Source organism: Pyrgilauda ruficollis, unplaced genomic scaffold (assembly GCF_017590135.1).
Source record: "Pyrgilauda ruficollis isolate IOZ18807 unplaced genomic scaffold, ASM1759013v1 scaffold56, whole genome shotgun sequence".
In the NCBI taxonomy this organism is placed as follows: Eukaryota; Metazoa; Chordata; class Aves; order Passeriformes; family Passeridae; genus Pyrgilauda; species Pyrgilauda ruficollis.
Genome location: NW_024527266.1, coordinates 5,238,059 through 5,257,893, shown reverse-complemented (window position 1 = coordinate 5,257,893; position 19,835 = coordinate 5,238,059). Strand labels below are relative to the sequence as shown.

Sequence of the window (19,835 nt, the reverse complement as noted above, 5' to 3'; positions counted from 1 at the left end):
CGCCACATGACTATACAGGTATAATACTACACATATGGCAAGCTGCCATGCTCTCTTTGTTACCTGCTTAGAAAATTTTTAGCCTATTTTTTTTGGTAGCTCCCCGAGTCTGTCTGGATCCTATGCTGTGCATCAGTTTTGTCTCTGAAGCTCATCACTTCTGCGTCTCCTCAGGTGTGTCCTCTCCTTTGATTTTTCTCTCCTTAACATCATTTTTGCTAGGCTAAAATACCCATCTTACAAGGCCTTATATTCCAAAGACTGATTTAAAAGTCTTCACAAGGCTAAAAGGCCTAGGGTTGAGTAGTCCTGAAAGAGAGAACAAACTGCTAAAATCAGAGGATTTTTAATCTTTCACTACAAACCAGGTACTTCCTCCACTAGCAACAAAAAGATCCACTGATTGCTACTGTGCAGTGTCTCTGTGCAAGAAATTCCCCTACTGCCAGACTCTCACATTTCCTGCTGCAAAGGACAACATCCAGCCCATGATCCTACACAATTTCTCTTTCCAGTCCTTGATGTTTGAGGGTGAGGCAATATTTTAAATCAGGTGCTGTACCACATACCATTCCAAGGCTAATATGATGTCCTGATGTCCTTTACATAACTTCCTAGGTAATATTTTAACAGGGAATTGGTGTGAGATGGTATCCTCTGGTCTGACTTCCACGTTGGGGGGATCCCAGCAGATGGAGGAGGCACACTTAGGGAATCTGCCTCTGGAAAACAAGGGCAGGCCTGAAAGTTTTCCAGCACACTGGGACAAGGAGCCCTTTGTAGAGACCCCTACACTCAGGGAGATCTCTTTGCTGCTGCTTACACATTTACCTCTCTCCCAGCCACAAGGAGGGAAGCAGGGGCCCAGGCCCTTCCTGGAAAAAATATTTGACTTCTCATCCACAGCTCAGAGAAGAAACCACGAAGAACCTGTGAAAACTGAGCTACAGCTTGTGTCTAACAGGAAGAGCAAAACAGTCAGAAAGAGGAAGAGAGAGGAAGATCCTGACGTTTAAAACCCTTCCTTTCCCAAAACAGCATGATTCATGCCTCCTAATCAGCCTCCCACAGAGACTTAACATGGGAAGGTGGAAGCCCGCAGAGGGAAGGGAGCTTCACTGTAGGAATGTCTAAGAAGGCCTGGAATTCTTCACCTGGACAAAAGAGGACTCCAGGGATCACAGGTGGAAGAGAGGGTGGGTGGCAGCTACACATGCACTCTTCAGCTTCAGTAGCAAGAACTGGGCTGATGGAAGCAAAACAGGATGATGCAGAAGAAGCAGAGAGTGGAGGTGCTGCCTGAAGGAATTGTGGCTGCACAAACAGAACTAAGGTTGGTGGGGTGTCTGGAAGCCACCTCCATAGGGCTCCTTGCAGGCTGGAAACAGGATACTGGCTAGGTGGCCTTCTAGTCTGGAACCACTTGGGCTGCTATTAAATGAATTTGCTCAAACAAACATTGCCTGTTGGTTTTGCAACAGCAGAACAACTATCACACATTACCCACCCCATCGCCTCAGTTTGATCAAGTACCTCAGCAGCTGCAGAAAGGCAGCACAAAAAGGGCTGTGGTTTGTGTACCTTCATTTGTAGCACCGCAGCCGTGTGCCACCCTGGAGCTGGATCAAGCACCAGTGCACAACCAAGCAGGGACCTGGCATCATCGCTGGAATCACTTTAGGCCCACAAAGGCTTCCTGAGAGGAAATCAGTGCTGTGGGTGCCTGAGCCTGTGCGGCTGCGAGCAGCCGCATCAGCTGCATTAGCTGCATTTGTCCCCAGCCCTCCCTGGCAGCTCCTGCACTGCTGAAGCCCAGGAGCTTCCCCTTGGATCTCACGGAATGCGCCTGGGCCGCCAGCTCCACAGCAACACGAAGGGTGCTGCAGCATGCGGCAAAGCGCCGGGGTTACTGCAGCTCAGGATGCCGTGCTGGGGAGCAGCACAAGGGGAACAGCGAGGGTGCAAAGGGCCCACAGCTGCACTCGGGGCAGAGCCGCGGGCGGGAGCGAAGCTGCGTTCTGGAGAAGCTGTGGCTGTGACGTGCTGCAAAGGGGAGCGTCGAGGGAGACCCAGAGCCTGCACGACAGGGCAGGCCCCGAGGAGCTCCGCGCTGCCCGAGCTGCACAAGGCACCTTGTCCCTTTCACTCTTAGCTGGATTTTAAACGGTGTAACTGCTCCCTCAGAAGAGCAGAAAAGGAATTGCTCCCTGCAGACGCATGAAGTGTTTATTAGGCAGGGTTGGTGTTTCTTTTCTAAGCCTCGTGAAGACCCTCGGGGCACTTCAGCGAACAGAGGAAAAAGAGAAAAGCACGGCGGAGACATTTCTGTTCTTCAGACCGGCCGGATTTCCGTGCGCCACGCGGGGCGCTGGGGCTGTCCCGCCTGCCGCGCCCCGAGCGGCGGGAGGGCCCGGCCGCGGCCGCTCTGTCCTTGGCACCAGCGCCACGGAGGGTCGGGCAGATCACGGCACCCGGGCATCCCGCGAAGTAAGCGGGGCACCCGGGGGCGACCTGTACCCGCGCAAAAATTCCTCTCACATTGCGAGTGAGGACCCGGGCGTCACCCCGGGTCGTTATTTTCCTTACTCATAAGTTTAAGGCATGACCAAAAGTTCGCCGCGCCGCAGAGACACTGCTCCGCACTAACTCCAGAGGTCAGGGCGAGGGCCGGCCGACGCGGTCTCTAGCTGGGTTACGGTGTCCCCAACACTGCGCTCGGCCCTTGTCCCCTTTCGCGCCGCGGAACCGCTGCCACGGGCCGAACCGAGCCGCGACGTGCCGCGACGTATGCAAATGAGACTCCCGGCGGCCGCGGGGAGTTGTGGGGCGCCCCGGCGCAGCGGGCGGGGCCCAGGCGGGGCCCGCAGTACTTCTGGGGGCGGGGCGAGGAGCGGAAGTCGTACGGTGTCACCTCCGGGACTCGCTCGCTGCGTCTCATCGTTGGGGCCGCGACAAGATGGCGGACCTGTCTCTGGACGAGCTCATACGGAAACGCGGTGTGACGGTGAAGGGGAGGTGAGCGCTTGGGACGGCGACGCAGCGCCTCGGGCCGGCGGCCCCCGGCCGCTCCTCGAGTGTCCCTGCGGCTGGCTCCGCTCCGGGGACTGCGGGCCGCAGCTGTCTCGGCGCGGCCCGGCCCTGCTCCCGCCCTCGCGTTCCCATTGGCTGAGCCGCGGGCCTGCGGGACCGCGCTGCCATGCGATTGGCGGCGGCGGCCGTCACTCAGGGCCGGGGCGGGGGTCGGGCCCCATCTCGGCCCCTGTGGCCGGCGCTGCCCCGGTGGGGCAGAGCGCTCGCCGGCCCATCCCCTCTCGGCCTTTTCGGCATTCCTGGCGCCGTCCCTTGTCTCACTGAAGCCTCCGATTTGCCCTGTCCCCGCCGCCTCCTGCTTGTCCCCGCCGATTAACCCAGCACTGCTCCCTGTAACGGGGCGGGCGGCCCTGAGCCCCGTCGGTGCCCGGGCCGCAGGTGTTCCCCAGGCAGTGCCCTGCGCCGCCCGGTGCCCCCGCGCTCCCGGGCGCGGCTCGGTGCATTGTGGGAGGGCCGTGGGAGGCTGCTGGTGCTCGGGGAGCCGTAACCGACCGGGGCCGCCGGGCGCCCGCGCGGGGCAGGCTGCCGGGGCTCCGGCCGCAGCGCTGCCCGCCTCTCGGAAGGTGTTCTCCCTCTAGCGCAGCTAGTGGTGCTCCGAGCGATTGTTTGGAGTGGCGAGGGGACGTGGAGCATGTTGCAGATCGGAGCTGCAAGGTCAGGTTCTTTCTTTGCGTGGCAGATGTCTCCAGTAAATGGGCCGGGCCATTTGCTGCCACAGTTGGCAGTTCTTACCTGGGTTCTCCTTCGGCAGCTTTTCATTTTCCCTTTTGCCGTAGCCTCTTAATGCTTCTGAAGAACTTGTCCCCCATCTGTGTTAGCTCAGTGTGCTCTTGCTTTGTTGGGTTTTTTCCCTTCTGTTTTTTTTGTTTTTTTTTTTTAATGTATTAGTCCTCGTTTTTGACTCTGAATGTGTATACACTTACATGTCTAGAGTAATACTCTGAAAGTTACCTGCTAACATATACTACCAGAACATTCAAACATATTTAAATCCTAGTCTAGACAAATCCTTGGCTTTGCACTTTCATTCATGTTATCCTACATATTTGGAAGAGTCTTAGGCTGCTTACTCTGCCCCAAGTACCTCCTTTATCCCTTTTCATATCCCCCCTTAACTCTAATTTCTTTCAGGAATTCTTCCTGCTTTTTTTTGCTGAACAATAATCCCTCTGCAGCACTGTAAGAATTGTTGTTCCCCACACTCTTCTTGTATGTTGTGTTTAGCTCACTTTATAAATTCCTGAAGTAGCAAACTTGGCTTTGTGAAGTCTAGATAAACTGAATAAAGTTAAATCAATATATTCATGCTATTCAGTAGTCTAGATGAAAAAAAAAGAAAAATTTTCACTTAGAAAATATACTGATCCATAACATATTCAAGCCAGAGCTTAGAATCCTGGAAAGTGAATTAGATGTTTGAGATCTGCTTTTATTTCAGGTGCTGTGGCACAAATACCTAAGCAGTTAACATTCTTGTAGGGTAAGCAATTATCTGTGAAAGAGAGTTGCTTATTAGGGTAAAGACAACTCTTCAGAAAAGGTTAACCTTCAGTACAGTTTCTTTTTTGTATTTTTTTCTATTTTTTCTTTTTTCTATTTCATTGGGTTTTGTCATCAACAGTCTTAACTAATTCTAGTTTAAATGTTGATACATACATTTCTGCTTTTACTTTGACCTCTCATGAACCAGTCATCCAGCCCTTTGCAGCACTCCAGCTGAATGCATTCAACATGGCTAAATAAATGCTTTTTAAAACTGCAAGGAACGTCTTGCTGTGTCTGTTGCTTTATGGGTACTGTTAGTCTGCTGTGTTCTGGGTATATTTTCATAGATGGTCTTCATAATCCTCCTGTTTCTTCTAGCTGGTTTGCTGTGGCTGTATGAGAGAGCAGCCCTAGGACTCTCAGATAGGAATAAAATGGGACTCCAGGCCCAGCTTTCCAGACATCTAGACACAAGAATGAAAGAGGCAGAAGCAGAGGTTAAGTCTTTCATCTCTCAGTTGGTTGGGTTGTTTTTTTTTAAGATCTCTGCATTGAAAATACATGACTGTAAATAATGTGAAGGTTGTGGAGTTAGAGCAGGAAATACTAATATAAAGGTGCATGAAGAACTGAAATAGCATCGTAATTTGATTTTGTGATACTAACCTCTTGATTATTACAACAAATTCCAGGTATCTGCTTTTAGACTTTATAATACTGGACAACACATTTCTGAAAGCAGATGAACTTTGTAGCCCTCTATCTTGACTTCTAAAAAGTCAACAGCAAGAATATTTTTTCTCTCTCGTTCTACTTTGTCTTTTTTTTTTTTTTTTTTTAATATGAAGAAACCCAATGGAAAAAAAAACCCTTTAAAAATACTCATCAGAGGAACTCCATTAAGAAATTAGATAAACTGTTTTTGTTCTTAGGGCACATTTTGAAAAGGTGTATCAGACCTGTAATAAGAAGGCAGTTCTAGCTTTCACCCTGTGTTCTGCTGCTTTTTGGGAATACTTGTCTACAAGTACAAATGCTGTAGTTTTTGGGGGCTGTTGGCTTTCCGTGCTCAGCAGTGTGATAATGATGTGCTTAAAAAGTAAAGGCCATCAAGTACAGTAGTTCTTTAGTAGATTAAAGAAGAGGCAGTCATGTTAAAAAGTAATTTGACTAATGACTATTCTTGCTGGAAGCTAATCAACCTCGAAACTGGTGGCTTTGAATTGAGATTGTTACTGGTGCTTGTACATACTAAAATTCAAGTTGCTGTGCTCCCACAAATATGAGCTTGCTGCCCAGAATTCTTGAAATCATGTGTAGTTGCATGTTTCCTTCATATCAGGATATATTATTGCATTACAGGAGATGCTTTAGCAGACCTGTTCATCCTAAAGCTAGAAAGTGTTCCTGCTCCTCTTTGTCTTCAAAGGTTTTCCCAAAGTGCCCGAGTTGTTGAATTTTGTTTAAATGTAGTATGTACTTAGCACAGCTGAAGTCAGACCCTTTAGTTTGTAAATGTGAGCTTAAGGATGGATTTTGGAAATCAGTTCCTTAGCTGATTATGTAGAAAAAAAAATCCAGCATAAAAGAGCTTAGGAATTCTACTGTTGTATTTAGATGTCCAACCAGAGTGGATTTCTGTGCCGTAATAATGAACTTTTGTTTGCAGCAGCACAAATACTTTTATTGACGCTGTATTGACACATCTTCTGATGCCTGAAACTTTTTCTTTTTTTTTTCTTTTTTCCCCTCAGACTTAACACAAGGCCAGTGTTTGGGGGTGTAAGATCTCGCATTGGGATCCAGCAAAATCTTCTGAATAGATCACCAACCGTGAGCTTCCAGCAGACTTTTGATGCCCGGCAGAAGATCGGACTCACTGACGCCCGGCACAAACTGGGCGTGAAAGACGCCCGAGAGAAACTGGTTCAGAAGGACGCTCGCTTCAGAATCAAAGGGAAGGTGCAGGATGCTCGAGAGATGTTGAATTCCCGTAAGCAGCAAAGTGTTGCTGCTGAAAAGGTGACCAAAGTGGTGGATGCCAGAGAGAAGATCAGCTTAAAAAGGAGCACTCCAGCTGCTATCAGCCCGGCTATGGGGACAGTAAATCCAGCCATGAAAATCACCAAAACTATCCAAGTAGGTGAATGAGTCACCTCTGAGCCCCTCAGTTACTGTACAGCAGTTCAGTAGGCATGATAATACTTCAGCGTGTTCATGTGGTTACAATAGAAGCAGCAATGATACAGTTCATTCCAGCCTGTGGGTGGGATTCTGATCCTTTCCTGTGTCCTTGCAGCTGCTTGGGACTTCTTGTAGAATCGCACCTCTCATTTGAATTTTCATTGTAGTTTTGGGCCCAGAAAGACTAAGGCAGAGCTCCTGTCAGCATTAAAGATGTCTTGAATGGTTAAGCAGTCTCCTTCCTACCTGAATGCAAACAAAATGATGCAGATTTTTTGTCATTCTTATACTGCCCCTCTTTGCAAGTCTGATGCAGTGGATTGTCCTGTATAGATAACTGGTTTATCCTAGTGGTGGAATAACAGTTTAGAATATGCAGCTGTGTTTGTATCTAAGAAAATTTAAAATTCAATGAGCTGTTCAACAATTTTGTCTTTTTATACTTGTCTGGTTTCCAGGGATTTGCCTGATCACATGAAGCATTCCTGCTGAGGCTCAAGATTTATTTCAATTATATTATAATCGGTTGATCACCCTGACCTGCTGATTTCCTGGGCCAGTTTTCTGATTTCACTTTGCTGTGTGCATAGCAACTTGGTTCTTAGCCAGCTTCTCTGAGAAACAACTGCTCTTGAACTGGGCCTATTAGCTACAATGTGTAGAGTCAGAAAAGAAATTTCCGGACTGTTAGGATTGTTGTTTGAGTGGTTTTGCCCCTTACCTCTACAGGCATGTAACTGAAGTTCCTAGTCTACCTCTTCCATTTTCAACCTCCCAAAAATCAGCAGTGTGCTTGCTCATACCCAGGAATCTATTGTCATCAGTTTGAAAGCCTAGATGAGTCTGCTTTCTGTTCAGCTGTGGGTTTTGCTGAAGAGAAACATCAAACATGTTTCTTCTGCAAATTGGCTTAGGAAGTTTCCCACTAGTCTGCAGGTTTCCTGCCAGGCTGATGTGAGAAGGAGAAAGGGCTCTTGAGGCAGTAAGGAAGGCTAATGGCAGAGCAGTTCAGCAGTCGTTAATTAGGAGGGTGATTAGTACTCTTGATGTCCTTCTAAGCCAAATCACCAGCATCAGCCATGAGGAATTGAACATCTTCTACAAAGTTTCTAGGAGTTAAAGTAGTTTCCAGAGACTTGGTGCAGTAACTGTTTGTTCTGACCTGGTGTTTTATGGGCTTTTTGTTTGACTTGTTTTGACCAATAGTATTTTCTGTTGGTTAGACAACATAGTGCAAGGGAACATATATATATTTATACATAGGGTATCATGGTCATTCAGACTGTAGACAGAACCTTGACATAAGCAATTATCTAAAATTTTTTTAAAATATTTGTACTGAAATTCCACATTGCCCCTGACCCTCTTCCCGAACATGGAAGTGGAATCAAACTAGTGTATCTTGATCCAAGGTACAGAACACAGCTCTAAATGTGCTGTCCTGAGGTCTTGTTTATCATAAAGCAAGGAAAAGACTTTGAAACCAAAAAATGACAGTAGGTCTGCTGCTGTTTCTGTAGGATGGGTATCCTTGGTTCTTTGATTGGCAGATTGAAACATGAGGTGCTATGCTATAAGCTGCAGTCTAGAGAAAATGAAAATCTGAAGATTTTATTATCTATGTGGACTATTTTTGTAAGAAGAGCTATTCTTTAATGGACAGATTCCAGCTTTTTCAAAAAACAGAAGGGCATTTTTACAGGTGTTGTGGCATGATTTCAGTTATCGATTAGTACAGCTACATTCCCTAGCTCCTCCTGTTGTGGTTTCCCTGTTCCATGGTGTAATGGGCTGCACACTACCCTGTGCATCATTGTATTCCACCACAGCTTATTCCAGCTCTGGTGCTAAGGGGCAGTGTATACTTCTCCTTTTGTTTGATGGAGATAGGTGTGTTTAGTTACCTGTAGCATGAAAGAAGAGACACTTTCTGACTTACCCATTCATGGTTTTGTATTGCCAGAAATGTAGATCTAGTCAGTCCTGACAGGACTGAAGTTAAATTCCCTTCCCAGTAATCTTGGACTATACCCTAAGTCATTTGAATCCATTTCTTCATGTGGTCTTAGATTTTAATTTAAGTGAAGCTCTCTCATATTGAACATATCACAGGAAATACAGGTGTTACCTAAGAGCATATTGTGATAATACATTTCAAAGCAGGGAAGGTAAGTTTCATATAAGTGATCCCAGGGTATTCAACTAAAGCTTTGATCTTCTGAACTTAAGGACTGTAGTGCTTAATGCTTTGGTTCTTTATCTCCAACTGTAGCAGAAGGCTCCAGTTCCTGGACACTCTCATCCAGCAGGAATGAGGATCAATGTGGTGAACAACCATACACATAAACAGGTGTGTACCTGCTCTGTACTCTTTGTTACCTTTAACAGGGAAGAAAATGTGTCCATAAACTTTGGTAGGTGCAAAAAAACCCTCCTAAGTAGGAGACAAAAACATCTGAAAGTTCTCCATCAGCTTAGCTTCCGTGTCCTGTGTGGTTAAAATAGTTTCATGGTAATTGAGTTGTTCATTTAGTATAAATTATCTTGATTCCTACTGTATTATTGTATTCTTTGAATGAGATACAGGAATGAGAAGTAGATATTCCCAGTTTTATCTGTGTGCTAGTGGTATATTTTGCTAATGGTATATTAGGCTGACCTCTAGCTCTGATATTTTTGTATAAATTTCTTATGACATCACATCAGATCAAGTTGTTGGCTGTTTTGATTCACCATGCTGCCAGCCTCTTCAGAGAGATGTGACTGTACACGGTCAGATGTGCTGCAGTGAGGTGGGAGAGGGTTTAACCTTCCTGTGAAATCCCAGCTGTGGGCCACTGCTGGAATCCTGATAGGGAATGATGTTCAATAGTATTCTGATGTACTTCCAGAGTTCCCATAGCCCTGATCAAGCAGATTTTGAGAAAGACCTGAGAGCATTGTCTTTCTGGGATCAGTTTTAATGGATTTTGTCACAGCCCCCAGCCATTCAGCCACCTTACTACCTTGGGTGCTTTCAGAGAGGAATGGGATATTTTTATTACTTACGTTATTTTGTATATATACACAAAGTATTGCTTGAAATACTGGAAAACTGACATTCACAATATCATGTCAGATGACTTTTTTGCCATGATTACATTAATTTTAGCTATTTTTGTAAGTTACCTGTATGCTGGCCTGCTACCCTCACCTATCCCAGATGCTGTTGTTCAAGGAAGTGTCTTCATTATTCTGACCTTATCACTGCGCGTGTGGAATCCATTTCATTTTGTCTCAAACTCAAGTCCATTGTCCTGATAGCTAGTGTTTTTTTCCCAGCTCTTTTATTTTCTGCACAATTCTCCTCTGTTCTGTGTCAGTTTTTGGGTTTTTTTCCTTCACAGCATTTCTGTCACTGGAACAACTTCCCTGTTTGTAAACCAGAATCTTGCTGACTATGGACAACCCACTGATTTTGCAGGCTCTCATTGCTAATCTCTCCAGTTTTCTTTACCTTTTTACTGAATTAATGGAAAGCTGTTTGCAGTTGTGATTTCTTATGTTTTGGGCACTACTATATGTGTCTAGACTTTTTCTTAATGTTATTTAGAGTCAACGAAGAAAATGCTTGTGTAGGAGCTCACCTCAGTATTTTAAGGCAAGGCTATGAGTGTTAAGTTGAACTGAAAAATTAATTATTCATTCAGTAAAGCTCTTAGAGCAGTGTTTTCTAGGGCCAGATGGATATGTCCTGTGCTAAGGAAAGCAGGCTATTCAAAAGGAATGTTCTGTTTAGGTGTATTCAGCAGGCACTTTTTTAATTAAAAAAAAAAAAAAAACCAACAATGAAAAACCCCAAACAAATACAGAAACCCACCCTACCACACACCCCCAAAGTCACATGCACAGGTTTCAAACCCCAAACAAACAAAAAAACCCACCCTACCACACACCCCCAAACTAATTTAAAAGTCACATGCACAGGTTTCAACTGTAAAGGTAGGAGGGTGCTAAAATGTAAGACACTGAGGCTTTATTCCAATAATGTAGCTTCAGCAGTCTAATGAGGTCCAGGAGTAGAGGAATCTGTATGTGATTTCAGTATATCTAGGAAAACAGTTTTACTGTGGTGTTTTTGGAAAGAAAGTCTGATAGTTTTTATACTGATGTTTTGACATGGACTTATATACCTGAAACTAAATTCCAGTGTAATTGTGTTCATTAGCTGAAGTTGGTTGAGAGCAGGAGAAAACTGCCTATTTTTGATATGTCTCAATGAAATCTACCTGCATGTAAACTATTCCCTTCTTCACTTCAGGGTCTGTATGACACAGAGGATGATGATGAAAGTGTCTCTCCCCTTCCCAGCAAACAGATGAAAATCACCACCACAAACAGTTTCCTGCACAACTCGGTAAGGGGTCATCTGAACAGTCCCCACCATGCCATGCTCACACTGCATGGACACAGAGGCTGTCTTTACAGGACTTAACCTATCAGTTCTTTTAAAGTCTGTAAATGATGTTTTCTCCTCAAATATTTGCTCTTCTCCCCACCCTTCCTTTGTGCCAATGCTTCTACTGTTATTTTTGGAACAGAGTTCTTTTAGGGTAACTGGTTTTATGGGTTCTCAGCAGCCATGTGTGCTTTCTGCCCTGCTGGCAGGTTGCTGTATCCTGGCTCTTTCTTCTTGTTGAGGAAGTGCGTTGAACCTGTCATGTTACTGTTTGAGTAAACCTGCAAGGGAAGCTTTCTGCTGCTTCTGGAGGCTGGGCATCAAAGCAGGAAATCTCTTGCTGTGCAAAAATCTTAGTAGGCATCTTATTGGGGAGGACTGTTGCTCTGGAGAAGATGGAATTTCAGTACAGACAAATGTAAGGTCCTCTTTTGGCATGGGATGGCCCTCTGCAGCTTAAACTGAGAACTGACTGGCTAGAAAGCAGCAGCAGCTTTGTAGGAAGGAGCCTAAGGGTCCTACTGTGTGATCTGCTAGGAGTGAGTGAGCAGTGCATCCTTCCAGAAACAAGGCCAACTGTAGATAATTGATCAAGGAAGATAATTATTCCTGTTTGACATTTTGAGAATCATCCAGAATTCTGTGCCTGTCTTTGGGCTCTGAAATACAAGAAAGACATGACTGGAACCAGTTAACAGGCTGGTCAGAGGGCTGCACCATATTGTGCATGAGGAGAGGGTGAGAGAGCAGTGTCTCAAGGCTGAGAAGGCTATAGTGAGATCTGTCCACTCTCACTGCCTGGAAAAGACAAAACTCAGGTTCTTTTCAGGAGTGACCATGGAGAAGACAAACAAATAGATGTGCTGCAGCAAAAGAAATTCTGGTTGGTGAAATTCTCACAGTATTGATCAGCATCTGGCACAGGGAACAGGAGACGTTGTGCATTGTCATTCTCAAATATTCAGTGCTTAGCTGGATAGGCCCTTGCCAGCCTAATGTGTGTTTGAAGTTAGGCCTGCTTCAGACATGGGAGTTGGGCACAGGTTTGGGCTGAGTTATTCTCTGGTCTTGGAAAAGCAAATTCATGTGGTTTTACCATCATGCAGGCACTGTAGTACAGTGATTACCCCAGAATTTTATTTCCTCCTGTGGGTATTCAGAATAGAGCTTCTGGCTATTTGTGATTCTCAGATAATCTTATGAGGGTTTTTTTCAGGAGTAAATTTGTTCTTTTCAGTGTTCACAGCAGCTTCCAAGCACAAGTTTGAGTCTGGCTTTAAACTCAGGTATTTCAGCCTAAGTTCCATGTCTTTGTGTGCTCTAGCTTGGTGATTCTGAGGAATTACTGCTTTTTGTTCTGTGGATTCTCAATCTTACTGTTAATGAGCAATCTTTGTGAACTCTTTGTAAAGTACTTGAAAGTCTGCAGATGAAAGGAGCTTTTCAAACTCAGATCACATTGTTAAAGTTCATTTATGAAAAATATGAAACCAAAAAGTGCTTATGAAGAAGTGCACTTTCTGGATAAGCATACTTTATGTTTGTGTCCAGAAACTTGCACTGATTTTTTTCTCTGAGCCTTCTGAAAGTCTCCAGCACTGTAGTGGTTTTGACCCTCAGGTCAGGGAAGGATATGCAGTGCATACTAGTAATACTCTGGTGGTGATGCTTGAAGAAAAGTGGTGGCTTTTGTAGGCTGTAGCTCTGAGATACTTCCTTTTTTCTTCCTGTAGACTGGTCTGAGCAGCAATAAATTCTCTCTGTCCAAGACTGTTCCCCTGACTAAAGTGGTCCAGAACGATACCTACACAGCTCCACCTGCAACTCCCCCTCCTGTGCGGACAAAGGCCTTGGCAAACATGTCCCGGACCTTAGTGACAAAGGAAGTGCCTCCAAAAGAGCCAGCACCTGTTGAGGTGAGCTCAGGGAAGGGGAAAATGCTCTTTAGAGAAGTCTCTGAAACATCTGATACTTGTTCATTGGACATATGAGGAGCTCATTTGTGCCTGCCTTTCGTCATTAGTTCAGGATGTCATCAAGGTTATTCTGATAAGTGCAGTCCATGTCCCAAGAATTTGAAATCTGTCTAAACATCCTTTCCCTGCACATGATCCTGGAGGAATCCGTATTACAGGGAGGTGGCAGTTGTTTGGACTCTCCTTGGTGGCTTTCATGTCCCTAGGAGTAGTGTTTTAACACTATTTGATACTTTGTATGTTGTATGTCCACTCCAGCTAGCAAGGAGAAAAAAGAGTTCTTCCAAATATATGCATTTTCATGTACACATGAGACCTCCCAGGCAATTTGTAGACAGCCTGCCTGGAATTGCTTTGCCAAACTGCCTGATGTTGGATCCAAGTAATCCACCAGGTGTTCCTAGGTGTGCTGAGTTCAGCATGCTCTTGAGAGGCTGGAGCTGTATTTTGGGGGTTTGCTGGCTGGTCTAGAGTACAGCAGAGACAGACTATTAAAAGTGTAGGCATGACCAGAGTACTGTGTATGCCAATTAAGTTGATGTTATTCTTGGGAGTAAGAGTGAAAAGTTACTTCAGAGAAAAACTAGCATGGTAAAGAAGCTCCTTTTTGCTGTCAGATGAGCTGGGCTTTAGTAAACATTGATATTTCCCATTACTAGCTGTAGCTTTCTCCTTTGTGTGTGTGTGTACAGACATTCCCAGATATATCCTTAGTGACTTTTTATTTCTTTCTCTGCTGTGCTGTATTGTGAGCCATATTTCTGTGATGCATTTGTTTGTGTTGACAGCTGGCTTTCAGTCCTTTGGAAGGCACAAAGATGACCGTAAATAATCTGCATCCTCGAGTCACAGAAGAAGATATTGTTGTGAGTGTTGCTTACTGCCAGACTCTGCATGAGTGACACTTCCTTTCTGTGTCCTACCTCTTCTGATAAATCACTTGATCTATGGTGAATGCAGTGAAGAGGGGTGTGATGTGGGTTTACTGTCCGTGCAAAAACTTTGAGGGTTCCTGATTATTTGGGGTTTGTTTCCCTTTTTTTTTTTTTTTTTTTTTTATAGTGTGCTTAAGAACATGGGACAAAAACCCACAGAGTATTTTGAGAAACCTGACATCACTTAGAAGAAGATGATTCTTCTACCAAAACCTATGCCCCCATCCAAATTATTTAGGGGCTTCCATTCTCACCGGGCTGAGAATGAATCTGGTCTTCCCATGGGAAAAACATTACTGGGTACTGGCCCTGAACTTCCCTGCTTGTGTACTCTATTATTAGTGCCAAGTACTTATACCATAACAAACACAGTAAGACAAGTGTCCAGATCTGTCAGGTATTTAATAAGCAGGATGGGGTGGTGTGATGAAGCAAGTAAAGCCTTGTCATGCCGTGCCTTTGATGTGCCCATGGTCATGGCTGACTCTCTGCCCTCAGGAGTTATTCTGTGTGTGCGGCGCTCTGAAGCGAGCCCGGCTGGTGCACCCTGGCGTGGCTGAGGTAGTATTTGTGAAGAAAGAAGATGCTATCACAGCATATAAGAAATACAACAACAGGTGTTTAGATGGTAAGTTTCATGTCAGTGTTGCATGTGGGATAAATAAATCAAGAATTACTTTTCCACCTGAGTGGAAGGTTTAAAGGTATTTTAGATGTTAATATGCTAGCAAGAGAGAAATACCAGAAAATCAGTTCAAGAGCTAGATAAGATAATAATTGCTGTGTAACTAGCTGAATATATGCACAGTTTATTTAAAGGAAATAAAAAACCCCACCCATATTTTCCTATAAAAAAGAGGTTCAGAGCTGGAGGCAAGGTCCTGATGAGTCTCCTGGTCTAACTTTCAGATGAAATTCCTTGTGTTTCTAATTTGGTACCTAGAGCTGGAAAGTTATCATAGTTGAGACAATACAAAGAGACAGTACAAAGCAGCACACTCCATTTTCAGAAGGCTTCAAACTGTTTTTTATTATAGCATGCATGCTTTTTACACATTCTTAGAGAACTCGTAAGTTCACACTTTACCGCTTCAAACTGTTTTTTATTATAGCATGCATGCTTTTTACACATTCTTAGAAAACTCGTAAGTTCACACTTTACTCATTGGTCATGAGAGACAAAGTGCTTATTGGAATAGGCAGTTGCAGGTTTCTCTTATTTGTCCTTATTTCTTTCTTGGTTTCTATGTCAACGACCTTGGTAGAAAATTCTTTCAAGGGTAAACATGGATCCTCTTATCAAACATCTCTCTGGCTCACAGAAGTCGCTGTAAAACCTCTTCCACAGAAAATCCTTAGGAAGGTTTTACCTGCTTATACAAAGCAACCTGCTTGCAAAGTACAAGTAAAACTAATATTTGCAATAGTTTCAGGGTGTACTCAGAAACAGTTTGAATTGGACTTGTAAAATAGTATCAGATTCTCCATAAACTTTGAATAATGCAATTTTATTTTTCTAACCACGTTAAACTGAAATTATGGTTGAACTGTTAATTTTTAGCTGGAAATAGGTACTTTTTCTTTCTTTAGATGAGTGACAAGTTATGGATGTCAGATGAGGAACAGACAGCTAAGAGTGGGAGGTCCTCTTGTGTCCCTGCTAAGGGCTTCATACTTCTGTGTAACTTGTTAATTAGTATGATCCTTCATATGGTTGTGTTTCAGTGGCTCTTCTATTGCTCTGATTCTGCAACAAAAGATTTATCAGCTGTTTTTTCTCACATTTCCCCAGCATGTCGAATTCTATTGCTTGCACTGTTGTGTGATGTTTCAAGGATCTTGCCTTACTCCACTTCTGATAGAATGAATTTTGTGTTTTGTTTTTATTTAGGTCAACCAATGAAATGCAATCTTCATATGAATGGGAATGTCATCACCTCAGACCAGCCTATATTGCTGTAAGTGTCCTTCAATGGGGAAAAGGTCCAAATGCTTTTGCAGGTTCTATTTTGAGGGTTGTTGTTCCTTGAATTTTCTTTGTCTCTCCTTCTGTGGCACAGTATGTTGAGTGGAGTGCAATGTAGCTTGACTTCATAATGTTCTCAGCCTTGAGGCTCAAAAATAATCTGAGATGACGGTATTTTCTTGTGAGAAAAGCATATTTAAAACCTTTATCTCTTATATTTGTAAGAGGAAAACACTGGTAACAGTAGATGCTGACACAGTGTTAAAATTTATTTATCATAAAGAGAGGTTAAATACTGCCTTTTAAATTTTTTTTTTTAATCCTCCAGCCGATTGAGTGATACCCCTTCAGTGAAGAAGGAAGGGGAACCACGCCGGTCAAGTGCAAGCGCCTCCTCAAATCCCCCAGCTGAAGTGGACCCTGAAACTATCTTGAAGGCACTCTTCAAATCCTCAGGGGTCTCTGCATCTGTGCAGCCCACAGAATTCAAAATTAAACTCTGAGAGGGGGGAGCAAGCAGTGGACTGGAAAACTCATATAAGCTGGGGGATGAGGAAAGTGCAGGAGTGCAGATGTTATTTGCATTTGCCTGTCCTGAAATTTTTTGTTTTCTATGATCGCTACCTTACTGTACAATAGTGTTTCCTCTTGTGTGTGTACTTTCTGTTTTCATAGTTGGAGTTTTCTTCCATGATTTTTTTTTTTTTCCAAGAGAATAACCTTCCCCTTCTGCCAGTAATGTATTACCAAGCATATACCATGTAACTCCATCCTTTACTCCAAAGCCCCCAGTGGCCATTAAAAGTGCACATAGACTTTGAGGGGAGGAGTGTTGATCTCCTTCTGTTTTCTTCTGACTGACCTTTAACTGAAGGGTGCATCCCCTTGGTTGTCCACAGGCAAGAGCACCACGTTGTTTCTGAAGTTGCTGCGCTGGGTACAAAGGCAGGTTGGGCTCCTTCCAGAAAGGACTTGTGTGCATTTGTGGCATAACTCTTCCTTCTGGCTGCTGGACACTTTCCTCTCGGCAGCTGGGAGAAGCGGAGCTGCCCGCGGTGTGCCAGCGGAGGCATCAGGCAGAAGGGATGTGTGCAAGTGCACCGGCCTTGTGCTGTGGGCAGGGGTGTTTCAGCTCTGGTAGTGCCCAGAGGGTTGTTCTGGCATTTGTACAAGGAATATATTTGCTCTGGAGGGTCAGGCTCAGTTGCTCTCCTCTTTCTGGACTGAAAAATTAAGAACTAGTCGTGTTCAGAGCTAGAAGAAACCCAGTTGTGTGATTCCCATTAGATTATATTGCCTCCTCCTGCTGATGCAAGGACATGAGTTTCTTTCTTGCCTTCTAACTCAGCCAGTCTCGTATAAAAAGGAAGGACCTTTGAGACCCTTTTCAGATCCTAATACACACAAAGTCTAATGTCTGAGAGCTTGTTTCTTTGAGATGCTATTTGTTTGGCTGCTGTGCGGTTATGCTGCTGGCATGCCTGGATTTGGAGGATGATGGCTGCAGCGTGTGACTTCAGGGAGAGGTTTAGGAGCAGCGGGCAGATAGTTCTGTGTAAGGAGCACCGGAGAGGAGTGTCAAGTCCCGGGCAGGGTGGCGAGGACGTGGCGTGGACCAGCGAGTGTGTGTGACAGGCCACTAGGTGGCACTTCCAGTACTTCCCATTGTTTGTACCGCATTGGCACCTTGGATGTTGAAAGTCCCAGTAGCTCCACTCGTTTGTGTTTGTTCAGACTGTATTGGAAGAGAGGAAAGCTGAGAGCAACTTCCAGAACCAGGTTGGAGTTCGAACTTGATCCTGCTAGCTGGGAGACTAACCTAATCCATTCTGTTCAGCTCTGCGGAGTAGCTCCTGTAAGTCCAGATTCTGTTTCTTGGACAACCCCATGTTTCTTTTGCTTTCTTGTTCTGTATGAACTTTCTTCTATCTAGCTTGTGCAGACCATTCCTTAATCTCACTGTATCCCTTTTAGCCATGGAAATAATAAGGACTTAGCAGGACTTGTTTTTCTGGAGTACTCTGTTTGGTTTGAAGGCCAGTGACACCATGATTGGTGGGGTGCTTCATGTGAACAGCAGATGTTTGTAGGAGAGGGGACCTAAGACAGCTATTGTTCTCCTTTTTTAGATTGCCCACCAAATACATGTGTTTTAATAAAAAAAAAAAAAAAGAAAGGGGGAGGGAGGGGGAGGAAACATTAGGGGTTGGAGAAGATAATGTATTACCTGTTTCTGAATAAACGTTTGTTATACAGAGAGTGGATTCTAAGCCTTTTTAGATGCTGTGAAGCAACTAAAGATAAGTGGTGGCGTTCCAATATTGAGTCAATCGCGCTTTCTGAGTGAACGTAGACATTTCTGATAATGTGATGAAGAGCAAGAGGAGCTTATGGGTGAGAGAGCTGTTACTCATCCACTTTCTAGTCTGCATCATACAAATTAGCAGCTGACTCCTGCTACTAAATTGAAGCTATTTGTGTCTATGTAATTCCAGTTCTCTTTTTAGAGAGAAAAAAACCCAGCCTTTGTTACTGACAGCCTGGTCATTTAAAAAGTAATTTTATAGCCAAAACAGCTCTGAGATCAGGGTACCTGTTCAGGTGAAGTGGGATACTTTCGTTACCAGCTAGACAGAAAGCTGTGTAAATGTGAAACGTGTTGGGAGTGCGTCTCTTGCCTCTTCTGAAAGAATGGGGAGACTCAAGGACGTTTTTGATTAATAGATTTGTGTCCTTTTGAAAAGCCAAGTAGCAAGATGCATTTTAACTTACTGTTAAACTCTGCCTTATGTTTAGGTTATCTGAGAGTTTATGATGGCATTGACATACTTCCTTGGAAGAAGTACTGTCTGCTCTGTGCCATAGCTCTGTGATCTGTGGCAGCATATTCTTATTTTTTACAAATCTGTGAATTAAGTGGGTGTCCAGACACCACTCCATGGCTCGTCTCACAGCAGCGTCTTGGTGTACAGTGGTGTTCTGGTCTTGGTCAGCTCTTTAATGCACCTTTGCATGGCTGCTTCTGTTGGGCACTGAAACAAGAGCAACTGTTTATTCCCAGTTCTTACCAGGTTATTCCCAGTCCTTTTCAGGTAGTTCACCTTGGCTCTCCAGTTTCTTCTGGACGTCCTGCAATTGTCATGCTAATCATGGCTTCGAACCTACCACCTTCTGTCTACATTTATCATCATGCACCATGGTTATATTTTTGTGTTGTTTTGGTGGTTTTTTTTTTTCCTTCTGGGCTGGTAGAAATATGGACTTGCATATGAAATACTAATTGCCTGCACTCTGAATTAATGTGCATTAATTTAGACATTAAATTAAATGGCTGGCCAGGACAGGTGGTAGATAATTTGTAATGGTGTTTCTTTTGTTTGTTTTGGGTTTCTTTCTTTTATTTCAAAAATGTGAGGACTTCTGAAGTGATGCCACAATGTGCAAGTTTGGTGTATTTTCATGGCTTTTGCATGTACCTTCCGATAATGTTCATTAACTTGATATTTGGTTGGATCAATTCTCCATATCGTGTCATATTTTGTCACCTCCTACATTAGCTTTCAGTATTTTTAAAATGGTTCTGTCTTCCATTACAAGTTCATCTGTAAAGGTTTTAGGGGTTTTTTTTGTAATTAACAAGAGTCTTTAAAAACAATTGCCTTTGAATGTTTCTACATCTCTTTAGGGTTTACTTGCCTCTCTCAGATTAAGGACAGTGCGTGAGTTTTACACTGTTTATACAAAAACATAAACTCAACCCC

The 19,835-nt window shown here is 44.1% G+C and overlaps 1 protein-coding gene and 1 non-coding gene across 4 annotated transcripts; one reads left to right on the top strand and one right to left on the bottom strand.

Moving 5' to 3' along the window:
* Nucleotides 1-2,454: 2,454 nt before the first annotated feature.
* On the bottom strand, nucleotides 2,455-2,603 carry LOC121361248. The gene has a single exon (XR_005956318.1). It is a non-coding gene; the product is annotated as a U12 minor spliceosomal RNA (small nuclear RNA).
* Nucleotides 2,604-2,871: 268 nt separating this feature from the next.
* Nucleotides 2,872-19,729, top strand: POLDIP3 (DNA polymerase delta interacting protein 3). Of its 3 annotated transcripts, none has more exons than XM_041481628.1 (9): nucleotides 2,872-3,015; nucleotides 6,330-6,714; nucleotides 9,035-9,109; nucleotides 11,060-11,155; nucleotides 12,931-13,113; nucleotides 13,962-14,039; nucleotides 14,607-14,736; nucleotides 16,000-16,066; nucleotides 16,403-19,729. In XM_041481628.1, the coding sequence occupies exons 1-9, from the start codon at nucleotides 2,957-2,959 to the stop codon at nucleotides 16,575-16,577; spliced, it is 1,248 nt and encodes a 415-aa protein (XP_041337562.1). In that variant the 5' UTR covers nucleotides 2,872-2,956; the 3' UTR covers nucleotides 16,578-19,729. The 3 variants fall into 3 exon arrangements, with proteins under 3 accessions (XP_041337562.1, XP_041337561.1, XP_041337563.1); XM_041481627.1 differs by having other exon boundaries at nucleotides 9,032-9,109; XM_041481629.1 differs by lacking the exon at nucleotides 2,872-3,015 and adding an exon at nucleotides 3,023-3,744 and having other exon boundaries at nucleotides 9,032-9,109.
* Nucleotides 19,730-19,835: the final 106 nt, after the last annotated feature.

Bases quoted from the DNA above. Each gene is read 5' to 3' on its own strand.
- POLDIP3 (XM_041481627.1), top strand. From the start codon at position 2,957: ATGGCGGACCTGTCTCTGGACGAGCTCATACGGAAACGCGGTGTGACG. The intron at 13,114-13,961 runs GTGAGCTCAGGG...TTGTGTTGACAG, and splicing joins AAGAGCCAGCACCTGTTGAG to CTGGCTTTCAGTCCTTTGGA. The intron at 14,737-15,999 runs GTAAGTTTCATG...GTTTTTATTTAG, and splicing joins CAACAACAGGTGTTTAGATG to GTCAACCAATGAAATGCAAT.